General features: G+C 36.6%; 2 protein-coding genes across 2 annotated transcripts; both read left to right on the top strand.

The window, feature by feature from the left end:
* The first annotated feature begins 6,826 nt into the window (after positions 1–6,826).
* On the top strand, positions 6,827–12,069 carry LOC139883327 (uncharacterized). The gene is given in 8 exon segments (XM_071867517.1): positions 6,827–6,913; positions 6,915–7,046; positions 8,663–8,749; positions 8,872–9,051; positions 9,201–9,287; positions 9,373–9,444; positions 10,176–11,321; positions 11,323–12,069. Coding segments are annotated over 8 exon segments (2,538 nt in total).
* A 4,155-nt stretch (positions 12,070–16,224) lies between these two features.
* On the top strand, positions 16,225–17,217 carry LOC139883322 (uncharacterized). The gene has a single exon (XM_071867515.1). It carries the CDS (start codon positions 16,225–16,227, stop codon positions 17,215–17,217), a length of 993 nt encoding a protein of 330 aa, XP_071723616.1.
* The last annotated feature ends 417 nt before the right edge of the window (positions 17,218–17,634 follow it).

Genomic DNA, 17,634 nt, shown 5'->3' with positions numbered 1-17,634 from the left:
GAAGAAGATTGGAGCCTTTTATAGATATAGCGTGACATGAATTTGACATTTTTTTAATCCTTGAGCTTCTTCTTTCTATCTCTAAAAATAGAGTTAGAGCCAGAGAGACCGACTAGGAGGATTACGGCAAAGAGAAGCTGTTTGATGACGTTGACCATTGATTGAGTTGCCACGTCGGATTTACGTTGTACCAATCCAAATTGGAGTTCAGGTCTAAATCAATTTGTTTTTATTGTTTAGGTCAATAATTGAATTTGCTTAATTAAAAAAAAAAAAATTAAATAATTGAATTTGCTGATCTGTGTCCACGTATACAAAAAATGCGGCGCGTAGTAGTGTCAAGAAAGTAAAGACAAACGTGTTAAGATCTTTACACGTAGCGAAAATATCATCAACGGCTGGTGTTAGTTTATACTATTTCCGTCTCAAAATACATGATATTTTAATTCTTGTCATAAGTATAAATAATACATGTCATAATAATCAAATCACAGACGATATATTTTCTTTATTTGAAGTCGCTTGTACCTCTTACATTACCCAAGTTGATCGAGATACGAAAACCTCAAATACGACTATTATTCATTGTTTCTACCAACTGGTATATTCATGATGTCAGGATGCCTCAAGCAGGCAATAAATGGAAGAAATCCCAAAATTGAAGTACTATTATAGGATTTCCAACATGGTCAAAACGGTCATTGGATCAAAACGCTCAAAAATCAAAACTTCGTGTCAATTTTACTTATAAAAAAGTTATAATTAAAACAATATTTGAAATTATTCACTATCGCCATTACCGAATATGATGGAATAATATTTTTCTTCAAATTAGGGATTAGAAACTTATTTATGAAAAGATTGAAGTCGTGGGGGATCAAAGAAGGTTTTATTTATACCACGAAGCAAGGTTTTTTTTTTTTTTATTTATACCACGAAGCAGTTAAACCTTATATCAACAATATGCATGAGTTCTCACGTACTAGGTAGTCCCGCATCCTTAATTACTCCAGATGGTTAATTAATCGTGTAGGTATTCAATCATGTACATAGAAAGACTAATATTAAAGACGGTCGAGGAATTTTAAAACTTCACATTTTTATTTTTTTAAATTAAAAACTTCACATTTTTGGTATGCAGTTGATCGAGGAAAGTGCTACACTTATTATGTCCTAAATTCATCTTGTACAATGTACTATGTGCCTATGTTCATCCATGTTAACATTATCTTCCTGGAAACCAAATAACTTCAAAGACGTGTCTTTTGGTTTTCCAAAAGATGTAGTAAAGGAAGCGTGATGGAGCTTTTAAAAGTATATGACAGCAAATAGAATTGTGGATACAAATTATGAAGTTTTGATCGATAACATATATGAGATCTGCGAACAAAAAGGAACTTAAATGGGGAAAACCCATTGTTGCATTCCCGAGCTGAAATCTAAAACTACATCCAAAAAGATATCTTTCACATGAATTGATGTCATAATCCAATGAATGTTACTAGCTCTCAAGATTGCGTTTTAGAATTTAATATAATATAAATATATACCTTTTCAAACAAATTTGTTAATAAAAGGTTAATTTTATACGTATAAAATTTATGCAAATGTCATTATATGTGTTAACAAATCAATTAATTTATAATATACAATTTATAAAATGTTACACTATAAATGCACTGGTTAATTTATATATTATTGGTCATGAGAGTTGTGGAAAGACGGTCGGGGCTTTTAATTTATTGTTTCGGGATTGAATTAATGGGGAATATCATGCAAATGAAGCATCAAGATTTATTCAGATTGGTTTAGTATGTGTCCATAAGTATTCTAGCTTGAAATTTATTATTCATAGCTATATAATTTTTCATTAAAAAAAAATCATTGTATAAAATTCATTAAGTCGTATTGTTAATACTATTGACATAAATTAGTTTTTTGTTATAGCAAAATAGATTTTATTACTTAATTAAGGTGGGGAATTAATAACAAAATATGGTGAAGAAGTTGTGAAATTTTGTGGAACACTACTGAAGGTGTTCTCCTTAAACCTAGGACTTAAAAGAGTTAAAAGGGGCTCATCTTCAAAATGTTTTTGGAGGGCAAGACATTGGTGCTTGCTTAAGGGACATTGGCATACATTAGTTATTAATTGATTCATGTGTATTTATGTTAGTTGTATAAGAAAAAATTATATTTTTGTAAGACTATAAATTTTATTTTATTTTTTGAAAGTGAGACTTCGTACAAAACTTCATTAACCTATATCTAAACATTCAATAATTTGATATTTTTATACTTGTATAAGAATTTTTTATTCACAGATTATGCTTTGATTTTAGACCCTGACAAAGCGTAAAAATGAAAGCTGCTTTTCCTATATATAATAGTAGTAGCACTCTAGTATAATTAATTTTATCTTTCAATCATATTCAGAAAAATAATAAAGTTTTGAATTTAGTACAATGGGTTCAATGTGAAGTTATGATGCAGTGGTTATTGAGCGTGGCGGTACTGAGATCGAACCGGTGCAACATCATTTTGTTCCTTAATTTATACGGATTTTTCATGAAATTTAACATGTCTCGTCAAATTTAAAGAAAGATAGATATCTATTTTATCATCATATATATTTCATCTCTCAATTTTTACACTTAACATATTTACTCTTTTTGTTATAAATAGCAATTCAACTAATTCATCTTATCGAGAGATTAGATCAATATACACATAAATATTTAATAATACTAGAACTTGAACCTCTCCCAACAATTTTTTTTATTTATTAATTCTATAATACTTTGGACCTATATTATAAATGGCTAATTGGTCATACCTTGCAACTCAAAATCTTTACCAAGCGAATTTCGAAAATTTCCATTATATATAAATAAATTTTAAAAGAAAATCTAAGTTTAATTATTATTTTCTTTTTTAAAAAAAAAATCCGCACTAGCAAATACTTATTTATATGTGTGTAATTTTAGTATAGTGGTTAATTTTTTACAGTTGAATAACATTAAAATAAATTTAATATATTAATTTATACTATAAATTTCTTTAAAACCACATATGGACTAATTAAATTTAATAAAACGTCAACTTTGTCCTCGATCATGGATCTGCCACTGATTAACTTTAAATATTTATAGAATGTCTTTAATTATAATGTGTTACATACATCGGACTTTTTCATAATGTGCTACAAACATGTCCGAATTAGGATATACATTGATAAATTGTGTTGCAAGAGAGGAAGAAACATTATCAGATCATGGTGATATTGAAGAGCAAGAGAAACACTATGAAAAGGTTTGAATGAATTTAAAAAGGAAGTAATAGTGATTTCGAAAATGCAAAATAAGAATCTTGTTCGGCTTTCCGATTAATTGTGTGTTCATGAAGAAGAGATGATATTTGTTTATGGGTATTTCTTTGTCTATAGCTCAAGGACTTTTTTATTTTATCTCCACAAATGCTAAAGGTGTTAAAATCATTCATCAATGTACAACTTATAATAAAAAATATATATTGTATATAACAGGCTTCCTACCAATAACTTCTTGATCTGCAGTCAAATGCTTACTATTTACGTATGGGTTCTTTGCTTTCAGTTTCTGAAAGTTTAATTATTGAACTATATACTTTACCTTATATATGTATATGTATATTTAATTTAAAAGGGATGAGTTGTATTAATCATTATCCGTAATGTTTTTTAAAGAGTATGGTGATCGACCAATTCCATTATTCTTAAAGTTTGCGATATGATGGGCTAAGCGATTGTTTATTCTTGGGGCGATTACAAAATTACAGGAATGAAATTGTTCAAAGATAAAATACATCAATATTCTTTAATTTTTAAGGACTCAAAGTCGTGGATTAAAGATATGACCTGACTTGTTTATCTACAACAACCTATAATCTACGATTCTAACTGAATATATGGATAACTGACAAGAGATTGTAAAACAAATTCCTCATTCTTAGGCAATGTTTAATTGCTGCTCTTTTCTTCCTAACAAACATATATGTGACAACCATACTAATTATGGGCGATCTCAGAGCTGGCCACTTGCAACAGAAGATGGGATCTCATCTCACCATGTTAAGTGGTTTCTTGAATTTGATTGCGTTGTTCGTTCGTTCTTGTCTAGAGAAAATACATACACAATCCACTATTCCACTTGTCTGGTCACACGCAATTATCTAGAGATATTTGAAAGTAAAATATAATAAAAACATAGCAATCAAGTGGTAATAAAATTTTGGTATTTGAATCAATTATTGGAGCTTCAATGATTCATGCAAGTTTCATCACCCTGTCCAACCAAACCTTTCCATGTTGAGATCACCCGTTTGAATTTTCTATCACCTATAGAAAATACAATAGTCTATTATGTATCTGTAACACCTCCTAAGAGAAAAAAAAAAAAAAGGAAAAAAAGACTTTGTAGACGATTTACATGTAGGTAGATTCATTAATTTTGATCTAATTAACTAATTACGCGTTAATCCAAGTCACAAAAGAATAATGTTGAGTCATCAAAACTAAAAAAAAGGTAATGTTGAGTGATCAAGTACGAACGTTGTATATACACACTTTTTTCTTAATCTAATACAACCTTTAAGTCTATGCTGCCTGTTCTTGTGATTGGCATTTGCGTCAAGACAAAACAACCAATGTCTTATGTTCATCACGTCTTATTCTTGATAAGGGAATATATCGAACTATAATACTCAATTGGAGTATTAAATAACGCTTGAAAATTTACAATAAACTAATATGTAAATAAATACTCCATATAAGCTATTGATCGATCTTATACTTTGAGAGAAATATTTGATTGATAGATTCTGTAAGTTAATCAATAGGTAGATTGTTTTAAAAACTGCATGTTTTTGGGAAATTTAAATTTTATTGACATGCATTTTCTTATGTAAAAGACACACACATATATAAATTGTGATATGTAGTTTGAACCGGTGACTCATGAACTCATAAGACTTGAAAATGGAAACCGTAAATGAAGAAATATGTTCGGTCTTGATTTGGAGACTATATATATTTGGTGGACCCAATTACCAGAACAAAGTGACGATCGACCTAATTAAGTACTCATAATAATAACTGGAAATAGAAAAAAGGACAAAAGCGATCAGTTTGTTTGTTGGTGATGTGGGGCCACTTGGAAAGATCAGGCACATAAATTGGTTTAAATCAATAAAAACAGACCTTTTTTATAGGAACCATGAAACTTATTTTTTTCTTTGGAAAAGAAGAACCTAGAAAATGTCAATTGATTTTTGAACAAAATTTTTGGATAAAAAAATGTTTTTCTTATAAATGAAGATTAAATATGTCATTTTTTGTGAAAAGGCACATTTAATCTTAATTTATAAGACAAAAAATTTTTTGTCGAAAACTTTATTTAAAAATCATACTTTAAAATTGACTATTATTTTAAGACGAAAATAATATTTTACAAGATCATTCTACTAAATTATAGCTTGTGTATAAATTTGCGATTTTGTGTGGAGTTCTCCTTCACCCAGTATTTTTAGTTTCCAGATTAGACTTTAAAATGTGCGATTTAGAGAACCAAGTGATTCCCAATTTTCCATAGACCAACATTCCATTGGTATATTTTTAGTTCTTTTACTAACTTATGGTAAATTAAAAAAATATCTTCCAGATTAACCTTCAACTCGATTTCAATTTTCTTGCAATCAAGTTAGTGGTCTATTAATGGTTTAATGATTAAGATATTCGTAAGATGTTAAAGTTTCGAATCTCGTTTTACCATTTTATCATTTGTGAATTTTTAATGAATCCACCTCATTTTTTCTCCTATACAACCGAACATTTCTATCAAATATAAATTCTATTAATTATTAATCTATAATAAATATTAGCTATTTTTTATTTACAATTCAGCAGGTAGTTCTTGAATTTAAGAATATAAAAAGAATACAGAAATTCGAACGTAAAAAAATAAAAAACAATAAATAAAAAAAGGGAATTTCTTTCTATTGTGGCCTGGCCGAAGAGCCAATTGGGTTGGTAGCAGTAGCCAGTAGTAGTCTACAACTCTGACTTATATTAGCACATATGGGCCTAATAGGCTTTTCTTGTGAGATTACTCTTATATGGGCTTTCATTATGGCCGATCATGTAAAACTTCGACCAATAAACATGAGTCCAATCAATTTAACAAATCACACATTCGAATATTTATGTTGTTATGCGATGTTCAATGATAGATTAGCCAAAAAAATAAATTCATCTGTACCATATAATGTAGTTCATGAATATGATTTTCTTTTAAATTCATTACTATTTTTTTTGAGTTATTAAATTCATTACTAATAAAATCTGTTAAGATAATAATCAAATTGACGTAAAAAATATACAGTACATTGCATTTGAAGTTCCTTTTCTAAAAATACACTCGAATCAAATCGTTTCGCGCTTGGTCGGCTGTAGTAATATCAGGAGACTTTGGAAAATAGACTCGAACCAAAATTGCAGACACTGATACGGGTCCTGTCCTATTTTGCAATATATTGAAACACAAGGGGCTCTATTGAAAAAAACACAAATCCCCCCAAAAGAAAAAAAAAAAGTCTTAATCTTCTCGTCTCTATCCATCTCTCAAATGAAATAAAACTCTTCACTTAAAATCCTCACTCCGATTTCGAATTCAAGGAAAGAATTTAGGGTTTTTGGCTTTTTGCGAGCATTCTCCGGTCTCAGTACTCAGTGATAGGGTTTCGTTTCTCTCTCTTCTCTTAATTCTACTTTTTCGATCTGATCAAAACTCCTATGGATTCGAGAGATTCGACGACGCAATCGGTCGCGGCGACGACGACGGCGGCGGTAGCCAACAGAGAAGGAAGCCCTTCCTCGGTTTGAAGATGATAGAGTCCTATCTGTAAACGCCGCCCTTGCTAAGGATGCGGCGCTGCTGTTCCAGTCCAGAAAGTTCGATGAGTGCCTTGGAATTTTGACTCAGTTGCTGGAGAAGAAAAGCGACGATCCCAAGGTTGCTTCCAAGTTTTTTAAATTGATTTCATTTCATTGGATACATAGTGCAGCTTATCAGATGCATCATGCATGTGTGTTCCTGTATTGTTTCGTTGCTTATTTCTCTGTCAATGACTTTGTCGACCTCATGTTTTTTTTTTCAATTGAGTCTCATGTGATTATTTGCTGCTTTGATGATGGGTAGATGCATAGTTTTATTTGAGTGATGGAAAGTTGAAACATTGAGGTACTGTTAAACATGGTGATTATAGATGTCTTGGTCAGCTGAGGAAAATTCTTTAAATCGGAGTTTGAATTAGGGCTTATTTGGTTTAAAATGAGTGTTTTCTTCGGGTTAGTCGAAATAATTTGATTCGCGAGTTCAAGATTCTCTAGGAAAAGAGAGAGATGAGCTGGGATAGGTGCATTGCTTGGTTCTCAAAGATAATCTTGATCAATGTGTTGTTCTTTAGTATTTCCCTGGCTTTTAGTCGGAAATTTGGTATCTTGGGAAAGTTTGTTTCAGTGATTGGTGAAGCAATATGTGTTAGTCCTGTGCTGTTTTGGCAATTTACCTTTATAGTGCATTTGAGAATGTGTCATTTTTGGTATTTAGTTATTTATTTTCCGTTGGGATATGTTTGTATACCCGTGCTTCATTTTTGGATATGTTGACATTTTTGGTATCTGTCAAACTTGACTGTTACTGTATACTCGTGCTTCATTTCTTGTGCAGCTGATGATAAAGTACTCTTATGTCACAAATTTGATGTACTTTTAGCTATTTATTTTTCGTTAGGGTATGTTTGTTATCTGTACGATCTGACTGTGTGGTGACTCGTGTGCTTTCCTTTCGTGTGGATGATAAAGTACTCTTTAAGTAAAAATTGCCAAGTATTTTCAATTTTTCGTTACTCATTTTCCATTAGGATATGATTTGACTGTGTCGTGAATCACGTGCTTTCTTGAAAGCCGGTTAAGTACTTATATCTCAATTTCTTTTGTAATTTAGTTATTCATTTTCCTTTAGGATTTGTTCATTATCTGCATATTTTGAACGCGTTGTGACTCGTGTGCTTTCCTTTCTTGTGAAGCTGATGATAAAGTACATGTTTGTCTCATTCTTTCTGTTAAGCTATTGTGTTGTAATTCTTAATTACTTATATTTTTTTAATGGGTTTTTAATCAGATGTTGATTGGAAAAGTTTTTATGAGTTTTGTATGAGTATTTTTATGGCTGGAAAAGTTTATTGGAAAAGACACTGCTGATTGAAAGCTGCATATTCTTAACCTCTCAAGCTGAAGCATTTGTTTGGTCATTTTGTGCTTCAATGAATGTTCTTCATTTGGCTTTTTATAAATTAGCTATAGCTCTGATTTTTACATTTACATAATAATATTTATGATACTAAATGACCTTATGACTTCAATCTAAAAGCAAATGATACCAAGACTGGTTGTTGGTTTAGATATTGATTGTTTTGTATTGAAAAATATATTTGTATGCTTCTATCCAGCTGGATTTAGGTTTGATTTATTCTTGACCATTTATAGTTTTGCTTCTGACCGTTGTAGTGCTCGTGAATACCTTTGTTGCATTACATGTTTAAGTGTCTGACCAATTCTTTGCACCAGATTCTTCACAATATTGCGATTGTGGATTTCTTCCGGGATGATTGTTCAGATCCAAAGAAGCTGCTGTCCAAACTCAGTAACATTAAGGTATGATGCTGTCCATCTCGTGGATTACTCTTACTTCTGTAATGAAATGGAAATTTCATGTACTGTAAAAGTTTAAGAAACCGCATCTCAGTAGGTTTTACCTTGGATATTTTTTGTTTCAGAAGAGGAGCCAAGAGCTTGCCTGCGCGTCAGGAGAACATTTAGAAGCTGTTGGCACTGTTGGAAATAAAATATTGGGGTCTAGAGGAAGTGGTGGTGTGGCACATCAGCTTTCCGTTTCCAGTAGTGGTGGCATTTTTTACCCAGATGAAAGTGATACCTCTGTTGCAGGACTAAACTCAGTATGTAACCTTGAGTTATTTATGGTCACCGGGAAATTTTTGGGCTGTTATACATATATGATTAGTGTTTTAGGGTAGCTACTATGGGCTATGGGTACTATAGTTTTTGATTGGCTCAAGCTGTTTATGCTAAAGTTTGTGTTATGCAGGCGATCATCTGGTATCACCTTCATGACTATGCAAAGGCTTTGTCGATTCTAGAACCTCTATATCTCAATATTCAACCGATAGAAGAGGTATGATACTTTTTTACTATGTTTTTTCCCCATTTTCGACCAATTAGATCCCAGCTAACGACATTTTTGATTATCTTGCATGCAGACGACAGCGCTTCACATTTGCCTTTTGTTGCTTGATGTCTTGCTAGCTTGTCATGACGCAACCAGATCTGTGGTAAGTTGTAAATATTTTAATGCAAATTTTGTACCATGTACAGTAACGATAAATGTTGCATTCAAGATGAACTTCTAACTGGTAATATTATTACTTATCAGGGACCATTAATTCCTTGAAGCCTTTTATTACATGCAATAGAAAGGCATTTGCTTTTTTAGAAATGAAATTTCTTTTTCTTTTTGTTTTGTAGTTTAACTTTCAAAGTAATTTTTTTTGCTTTGTCGACTTGCATTTCAAAGGTAACCACTCAAGTGAGAGTGCTTTTGCTACGTTGCTTTAGACGGAGCATCATCGCTGCAATTTCCACTGTGAAATTACATAGCTTCTCATGTTATCCTGAAAGTGTAATTTCTGTAGTATGCAATGGTAGTTAATACCATGCTCACTGCATATACAAGTTGAAATATCATCTCTTGGGCCTGGTCTCCATTCTCGGACATAAACTTTCTTTCTTAAAGAACACATGTGTTGAAACAAACCAGGAAGCCAGCATGCCTTTTAATTTTAGTTATCATCATTAGTGATTCTTAACTTTTTAAATATGAATTAATTGTTCTTTATAACCTGGTTTGGTCATTTATGACCACTTGACACATAAACTTGTATTTCTGGAATATTTTCATAATGCATTCCCGACAAATGCTTATGTTTTTAGTAGCATTTGATGACATGCAACTTAGATTGATTTCTAATGATAAATTGCCTGTACTGTGTTTATTTGTTTTCAGGATGTGCTAAATTACTTGGAGAGAGCTTTTGGTGTCAGCTGTGTGAGTCAAGGTGACAGTGGAAGTTCTGTGCTACAACCATCTGCACATGTAGTTACAAAGTCTTCCTCTGTGCCTAGCAGTTCCTCAACTGCAGATGGTTCTAACTCAGATCTAGCTGATGTGAATGCTTTGGAAAACCCTTTGACGAGAACTTTGTCAGAGGAAACTCTTGAAACCATGTTATCATCACTGGACATCGGAGGACAGAACTTTGCGAAATCGGCGGGGCTGTCATCTCCAAATGATCTGTTGAGACCCCAACCTGACAGGTCTTTGTCTACTGTTGATCTGAAGTTCAAGTTGCAGCTTTATAGGGTTCGATTTCTACTTCTGACTAGGAATCTCAAGGTAGCAAAGCGTGAAGTCAAGCAGGCCATGAACGTTGCTCGTGGGAGAGATTCCTCTATGGCTCTCCTACTCAAGTCCCAGCTTGAATTTGCCCGTGGGAATTATCGTAAAGCTATCAAGTTGTTGATGGCTTCAAGTAACCGGACAGAGACTGCAATTTCAAGCATGATCCAAAACAATCTGGGTTGCATTTACTATCAACTTGGGAAATACCATATCTCATCGGTATTCTTTACCAAGGCTTTGACTAATTGTTCATCTCTTCGGAAGGAAAAGCCTCGGAATCTACTAGCTATTTCACAAGATAATTCTCTTCTCATAACATACAACTGTGGTATGCAGTACTTGGCTTGTAGAAAACCAATGCTTGCTGCTGCCTGTTTCCAGAAAGCGAGCTTAGTTTTCTATAACAAGCCTCTCTTATGGCTTCGGCTTGCTGAATGCTGTATAATGGCCACAGAGAAGGGCCATATAAAATCCGGTGGATCTCAATCAGGGGTGAAAGTTCGTGTTATTGGCAAGGGAAAATGGAGGCAACTCGTGACAGAGGACGGGATATCAGGGAACGAGCAGGTTGGCTCTTCAGAGAAAGATGCTCAGGCATCGTGTATCAATGGTCAGCCGAAGCTCTCAATGTCTTTTGCTCGGCAATGTCTGTTTACTGCACTGCACTTGTTGGAAACTACAGAAGTGAAGAACTCGAAGTCTGATACGTCTGAGGAAAACGAATCAAGTGAAGCTTCCAAGAATGTGAATCCCAAAAAACGTCTCCGGCCTCGATCCTAAGGCCTCAAATCCTTCACTCAGCACAAACGGAGACATAAAAGAGCAGAAACTTGGAACGAACTTAGAGATAATTCAGAATTCCGTCTCTCATTATGGAAGTATTCGAAGGAGAGAAAATCATATGCTCAAGCAAGCTCTTCTATCCTACTTGGCATATGTAGAGCTGGAATTGGAAAACCCTCTGAAAGCCCTCTCGTGCACAAAGTCTCTCTTGGAAATTCCAGATTGTTCCAGAATTTACACTTTCCTTGGACATGTCTATGCGGCTGAGGCTCTCTGCTCACTGAACAGGCCAAATGAAGCCGCCAAGCACTTGTCTGTTTACATCTCTGGAGAAAATAACGTTGAATTGCCTTTTAGCCAGGATGACTTTGACAGATGGCTGGTTGAGAAGACTCTAGATTCTGAAGAGTCGAGCGTGACTTCCAAACCTGAACCTGACGGTGCTCAAGGCGTCGTCTTCCTCAAGCCAGAGGAGGCACGTGGGACCCTCATTGCAAATCTGGCAGCCATGTCAGCATTACAAGGCGAGCTCCAGCAGGCAAGCCAATTCGTGACCCAAGCGTTGTCGCTTATGCCGGGAAGGCCAGAAGCCATTCTTACTGCAATTTATGTGGATCTCAGACTGGGAAAGGCACAAGAAGCTCTCACCAAGTTAAAACAGTGTAAACACATCAGGTTCCTCCCAAGCAACGTACAAATGAATAAATCGTCTTGATGATTGATTGGCTGTATTGGAAAGGCTGTTGTTTAGTTCGTTGTCCTCTTGAGCAGGTAGTTGAGCAATCCTTTAGTTGGATTTGTAACATATATAGTTCGGTCCAGAGAATAAGTATGGTCTTTTTTTCTTTTCTTTTCTTCTTATTATTACCCCACCTTTGAATTTTCATAATTTAGGGTTCATTTCCAGGTGGAGTGGCTATAAATTGTTTTGGTTAGATCGGTTGCCCCCTGTCAAAATTTGAGTTGTAGCTTGCAGTTTTAGATTTTATATGGGGTTTTAGTGGCTAATCATTTCGTGTTTATAGGAATAGAGTCGTATCATTGAGATTGATATAGAAAGAATTTTTCGTGATTTTAAGCTTCTCAAGTCGTCGGTATATCTTGCGTTTTTTCTTTGATGAAAGTTGATTATGCATTTCTTCTTTTAGGTGTGCTCTTCTTGTCTGGTTGCTTTCTGTTTTCTCTGTTGATGGCTATGGCGCGAGTGTGTTTGCACCATCTTTTAAAGGTTCTTGGTGACATTTATCTTGAAGAAATTTGCATTTATGTTTTACAAACAACCCAACATGGTACATTTTCTAAGCTATCACCCAATGGAAAACAATTTAAGTGTTCTAGAATCCTAGCTCCATTCATCGTCTCTTGACAGTTGTTTGACTCTAGAGTTTAGTTCTCACGTGCTTGAAACCTAAATAGGATTTAAGAATTAATAATCAATCGGTCGAAAGAAATCTTTGTCAAATGCTAACCTCCAGTCCATTGTTAATCTTAGAAATTCTTGAAAAGTACATTTAGTCAATACTAACTATGGGCGCGCTATTTTTGTGATTTTTAATGGAAGAGGTTAACATAGAAAGGTCATTTCGGAAATGGCAATTCCGGTTCAACTAATCTTGATTAAATTTTTTAATTAATTGTAATCGGTAATGGGTTATCGGATCAAGCCTTAAATCGGGAATGGGATTGCCGGATCAAGCCTCAAACCGGTAATGGGATTTCCGGTTTCACACTTCAACCGGTAATGGCAATCCCGGTTTCACTTAATTACTGTCATTAAGCTTCTCGTCCCGAAAATGGGATTTCCGAGAAGACTACAAATGTTCACCTCTTAATCAATTTCAATTAAAATGTTTAGGTTTTTTTTTTTTTTTTTTAAATACATTTATAATTTTCTGTACTAACTATTTGCAATCATTTTCGCATTATTAATTCAAAATTTTGATATCAGTGGTCGTCAATTAAGTCAAGTTACACAAGCTAGTATCTAGTTTCTGGGTGCTGATAAAAGTTTCCATCAATTTAACAGTGAGTGACTATTTTTATGGTAATAAGATGATGTAGACGTTCGATATTGAGCAGTACTGTCAAGTGACCATTTATTGGTTTTCTGAATCGGAATAGACCGGAAAAATGACTTATCCTGGTGTCTTAATCACTTACAGATTCGTGGTTCAAGAAAGGTCGAGACCAAAACGGTTCCACAAAATATTTAGTATTGGAAATATATAGAAAAACATCAACACCACAAACATGTCAAAGTTATTATTAGTAGGTATTTATGCGATGCTGAAATATATCACGATGGATGATTAATTGTAAACCAGTTACTCGTAAGTATTTATTAGTAGGATTTCGATTTCTGACCTGTTATTGAAACACAACTGATCACTAATTAAAGCACATGTACTCTTTGGTGTCGATTCTCTCTTATTAGCATTACGAAAATTATTTTACTGATTAGTAAGTCGAAAACTCAAGTTTTGACATAATAATGTTGTGTAATAGTTGAAGTCTGACGAGATTTGATCGGGGACTTGGGGTTAGGATGTTCTACACTGATTGACCATCAAAAATAAAATATTGCAATTACATTCGATAGGAAAAGGACTTTCGGAAAGATCGAGCCGGATGGTAGGCCACCCTGATCGGTTTGGGAAGGCTCGTCCAAGGAAGGAACCTGACCTCACAGAACAGCTCCAAGACCTTAGACAGAGATCGATAGGAAGACCCTCTCGACATGGGTCTCTCGGTCCCCCTCTCCTGACAGTCTTGACTTGCTCTTGGGGGCAGAATGGTCACTTTCTTGTTAAATTCTAGTGACTCCCTATAAATAGCCCTTGACGTGATATTTGTCACAAGAGTCCCATCACTTGATTGTATACAACCTAAACTTACTAGCTCGGTTCCGTACACTCTCTCTCTATCACTAGAGATACAACACATGCGACAGACACACTTCAACACCTCTCAGCTTCGAGACCAGTGTCCACGCCTAGAGTCTAGCCTAGCTATCGGCCTCTAGGTGAGCCTTGTTGGACCGGATAGACCGTAGACGCTCAACCACTCTCTTCAGAGTCCTTCTCCTTCCTAAGATCAAGACCGACTACAACCATACAAGAAGCACGTGCTCCTCACCACTCTCTACTTTTCCATCCGTGGACGAATCATTTGGCACCGACGGAGATCTTAGAAAGTGACCATTCTGCCCTCAAATCAAGACCGTCGTATATAAGGTTTCTTGTTTTCTCAAGTTGTGTTCTTGGTCAGGCTAGCATTTTTGTATCTGGAAAATGCCGCCTAGGATCCGATTTGAGGTGGTGGGTCCCGACGAAGACCGAGAAGTTGAGTCGTCCCGTGCCGCTGCTCCTTCTCCAGTTCCCGATGAAGAACACCAGGCGTTCTCTTATAACACTGCTGATTTGAACGATCTCTCCCGTCCCATAGAAGACCCAGTCCGATCACCTCGCGGTAGATCGACCTCTTTAGGAGGTCGGGTCGGTCGCTCTCCCAGACTGAACGACCCAGATGGTCGCCTTGACCGGATATATGCAAGAAGGCCAATCCATGGCCAGAGAATCCTCAAGAAGACCCTCAGTGGCTCCACGTGCCGACAGAGATCTTCATGATGACCCGACTTTGATACGAGAGATGATTTCACAATTCCGCGTACCGAACCAGTGGAAGAACTTGTTCCTATCCGCCTCGTAGACAACGAGCCCGAGAAGGTAACCTTCATCGGCTCCGAGCTACAGGGTAAACTCAGAGACGACTTAGTCGGTTTCTTAAGAACAAATAACGACGTCTTCGCTTGGTCCGTGACCGATATGCCAGGATTGATCCCGATGTGATGGGCCATGAGTTGAATGTCGACCCATCACGAAAGCAGATCAAACAGAAGAAGAGGGCCTACGCTCCAAAGAGGCAAGTTGCCATTGATGAAGAAGTAGACAAGCTACTCCAAGAAGGCTTCGTCGATGAAATTCTATACCCAGAGTGGATCTCTAACCCGGTTATGGTGAAGAAATCAAATGAATAATGGCGTATATGCATTGACTTTAGAGATTTAAATGATGCGTGCCCAAAAGATCACTATCCCCTCCCGCGGATAGATATCTTAATCGACGCAACGGCTGGACACGAGTTTTTGAGCTTCATGGATGCCTTTTTGGGTTTCGTTCATCATCGATAAGGGCCTTTATTGTTACATTGTGATGCCATTCGGCCTCAAGAATGCTGGGGCGACTTATCAGAGGTTGGTGAACAAAATATTTAAAGGTCAGCTTGGCCGAAATATGGAGGTTTACATCGATGACATGCTCGTCAAGAGCGTCTGAAAGGAGGACCATATTATCGACCTTGTAGAGTCTTTTTCGGTACTTTGCCAATACATAATGAAGTTCAACCCTCGAAATGTGCTTTTGGGGTGAAATCAGGCAAGTTTGTAGGTCTGATGGTCTCCCAAAGAGGGATTAAGGCAAACCGCGATAAAATACGAGCTATCATTGACATGACCGAACAGACCAATACCAAAGGTATTCAACGTCTCACGGATCGAATTGCCGCTCTCGGCCGGTTCATGTCACGATCGGGAGATAAGTGCTTGTCTTTCTTCAATGCCCTCAAGAAGGCTTTCGAGTGGACGTTCGAGTGCCGAGAGGCATTTCAAGAGCTGAAACTATATCTCGTCGCCACCACTCCTAGCCAAGCTGATTGAGGGCGAACCCCTCTTCATGTATCTTGTTGTGTCAGAGGTGGCGGTCAGTGATGTCATAGTCAAAGAGGAAGGTCGAGCCCAAAAGCCGATCTACTACGTGAGCAAGATGTTCCAAGGTGCCAAGACCCGGTATTCAAAGGTCGAGAAGTTCGCTTTATGGCAGCAAGGGAACTCCGTTCCTACTTTCAGGCTCATTTGATCCGAGTTCTTACAGAGCAGCCGCTTCACAAAATCCTTCAAGACATTAAGTCAAGCGACCGAATGATCAATTGGGCAGTAGAGCTCGGAGAATTTGACATTTCATATCTTCCTCGACCATCGGTGAAAGGTCAGGCCTTAACAGATTTTATCATGGAATGTACCATACCCGAAGAGCGAAAAAAGAAATCCAGAGTCGACGATGAGAACACCCAGCCCGATAATCCTACCCAAGTTGTCATATCAGAAAGGCCGGAGGTCGAATATTGGAATTTATTCTTTGATGGAGCCTCAAACAAGTCAGGCAGCGGAGCCGACATCATACTTACAAGCCCTGATGGCTTTCCCGTCGAATACGCTCTCGCCTTGGACTTCAACTCCACCAACAACGAGGCCAAATATGAGGCCATGCTTGTCGGTCTTGGTTTAGCCCAAAGTCTACGAGCAAAGAATATACGGATCCACACCGATTCTCAACTCATGGAAAATCAAGTAACATGGGAGTATGAGGCTAAAAATGAAAGAATGGAGAAGTATCTCAAAATGGTCAAAGCTCCCTTGAGCCAGTTCGACAGCTTCGAGGTTCAACACGTGCCTATAGACCAAAACCAACAGGCCAACCTCTTATCTAAGTTGGCTTCGGGCAACCTTGAAGATATAGATCGACCAGTCAACACAGAGATCCTACAAAAACCTTCGATAGATATGCCATTGATTGCCTCGATCATGTGCTCTCCCGACTGGATGACGTCGATCCGTGCTTATATCATGGATGGGACTCTGCCCGATGACTCGACCGAAGCCCAGAAGCTAATGCGAAAGGTCATGAAGTATACAATCATTGGTGGTTCTCTGTACAAAAGGTCTATATCGGGTCCGTTTCTCAAGTGTTTAGCCCCGGAGGATGCCGACTACGCTCTTCAAGAAACACATGAGGGTATATGCAGGTAGCACCTAGGAGGCCGATCCTTGGCCTACAAAATACTTCGTCAAGGCTTCTATTGGCCGACAATCAGCAAGGACTCTCTTGACTTTGTCTAGAGATGTGATGCATGCCAAAGGTTCGCTTCCATACCGCGACAACCAGCAGAAGAAATCGCTCCAATAATGTCACCCATCCCTTTCGACACTTGGGGTATCGACATTCTCGGTCCCTTCCCTCGCGGGTCGAGTCAAAGACAGTGGGTAGTTGCAATCGACTACTTCATAAATTGGGTAGAGGCTAAAGCACTACCTAGCATAACCAAGAAAATGATCCAAGCGTTCATTTGGGAGTTGATAATATGCCGATTCAGACTCCCTCGATTCATTATATCTGACAATGCGAAGCAGTTCGACTGTGAGGCATACGAAACTTCCTCAAGCTAT

This window comes from Rutidosis leptorrhynchoides, unplaced genomic scaffold (genome assembly GCF_046630445.1).
Source record: "Rutidosis leptorrhynchoides isolate AG116_Rl617_1_P2 unplaced genomic scaffold, CSIRO_AGI_Rlap_v1 contig383, whole genome shotgun sequence".
Classification (NCBI taxonomy): Eukaryota; Viridiplantae; Streptophyta; class Magnoliopsida; order Asterales; family Asteraceae; genus Rutidosis; species Rutidosis leptorrhynchoides.
This window is presented reverse-complemented; position numbering and strand designations above follow the sequence as displayed.

Coding starts and splice junctions, on each gene's coding strand:
- LOC139883322 (XM_071867515.1), top strand. CDS start 16,225: ATGGCAGCAAGGGAACTCCGTTCCTACTTTCAGGCTCATTTGATCCGA.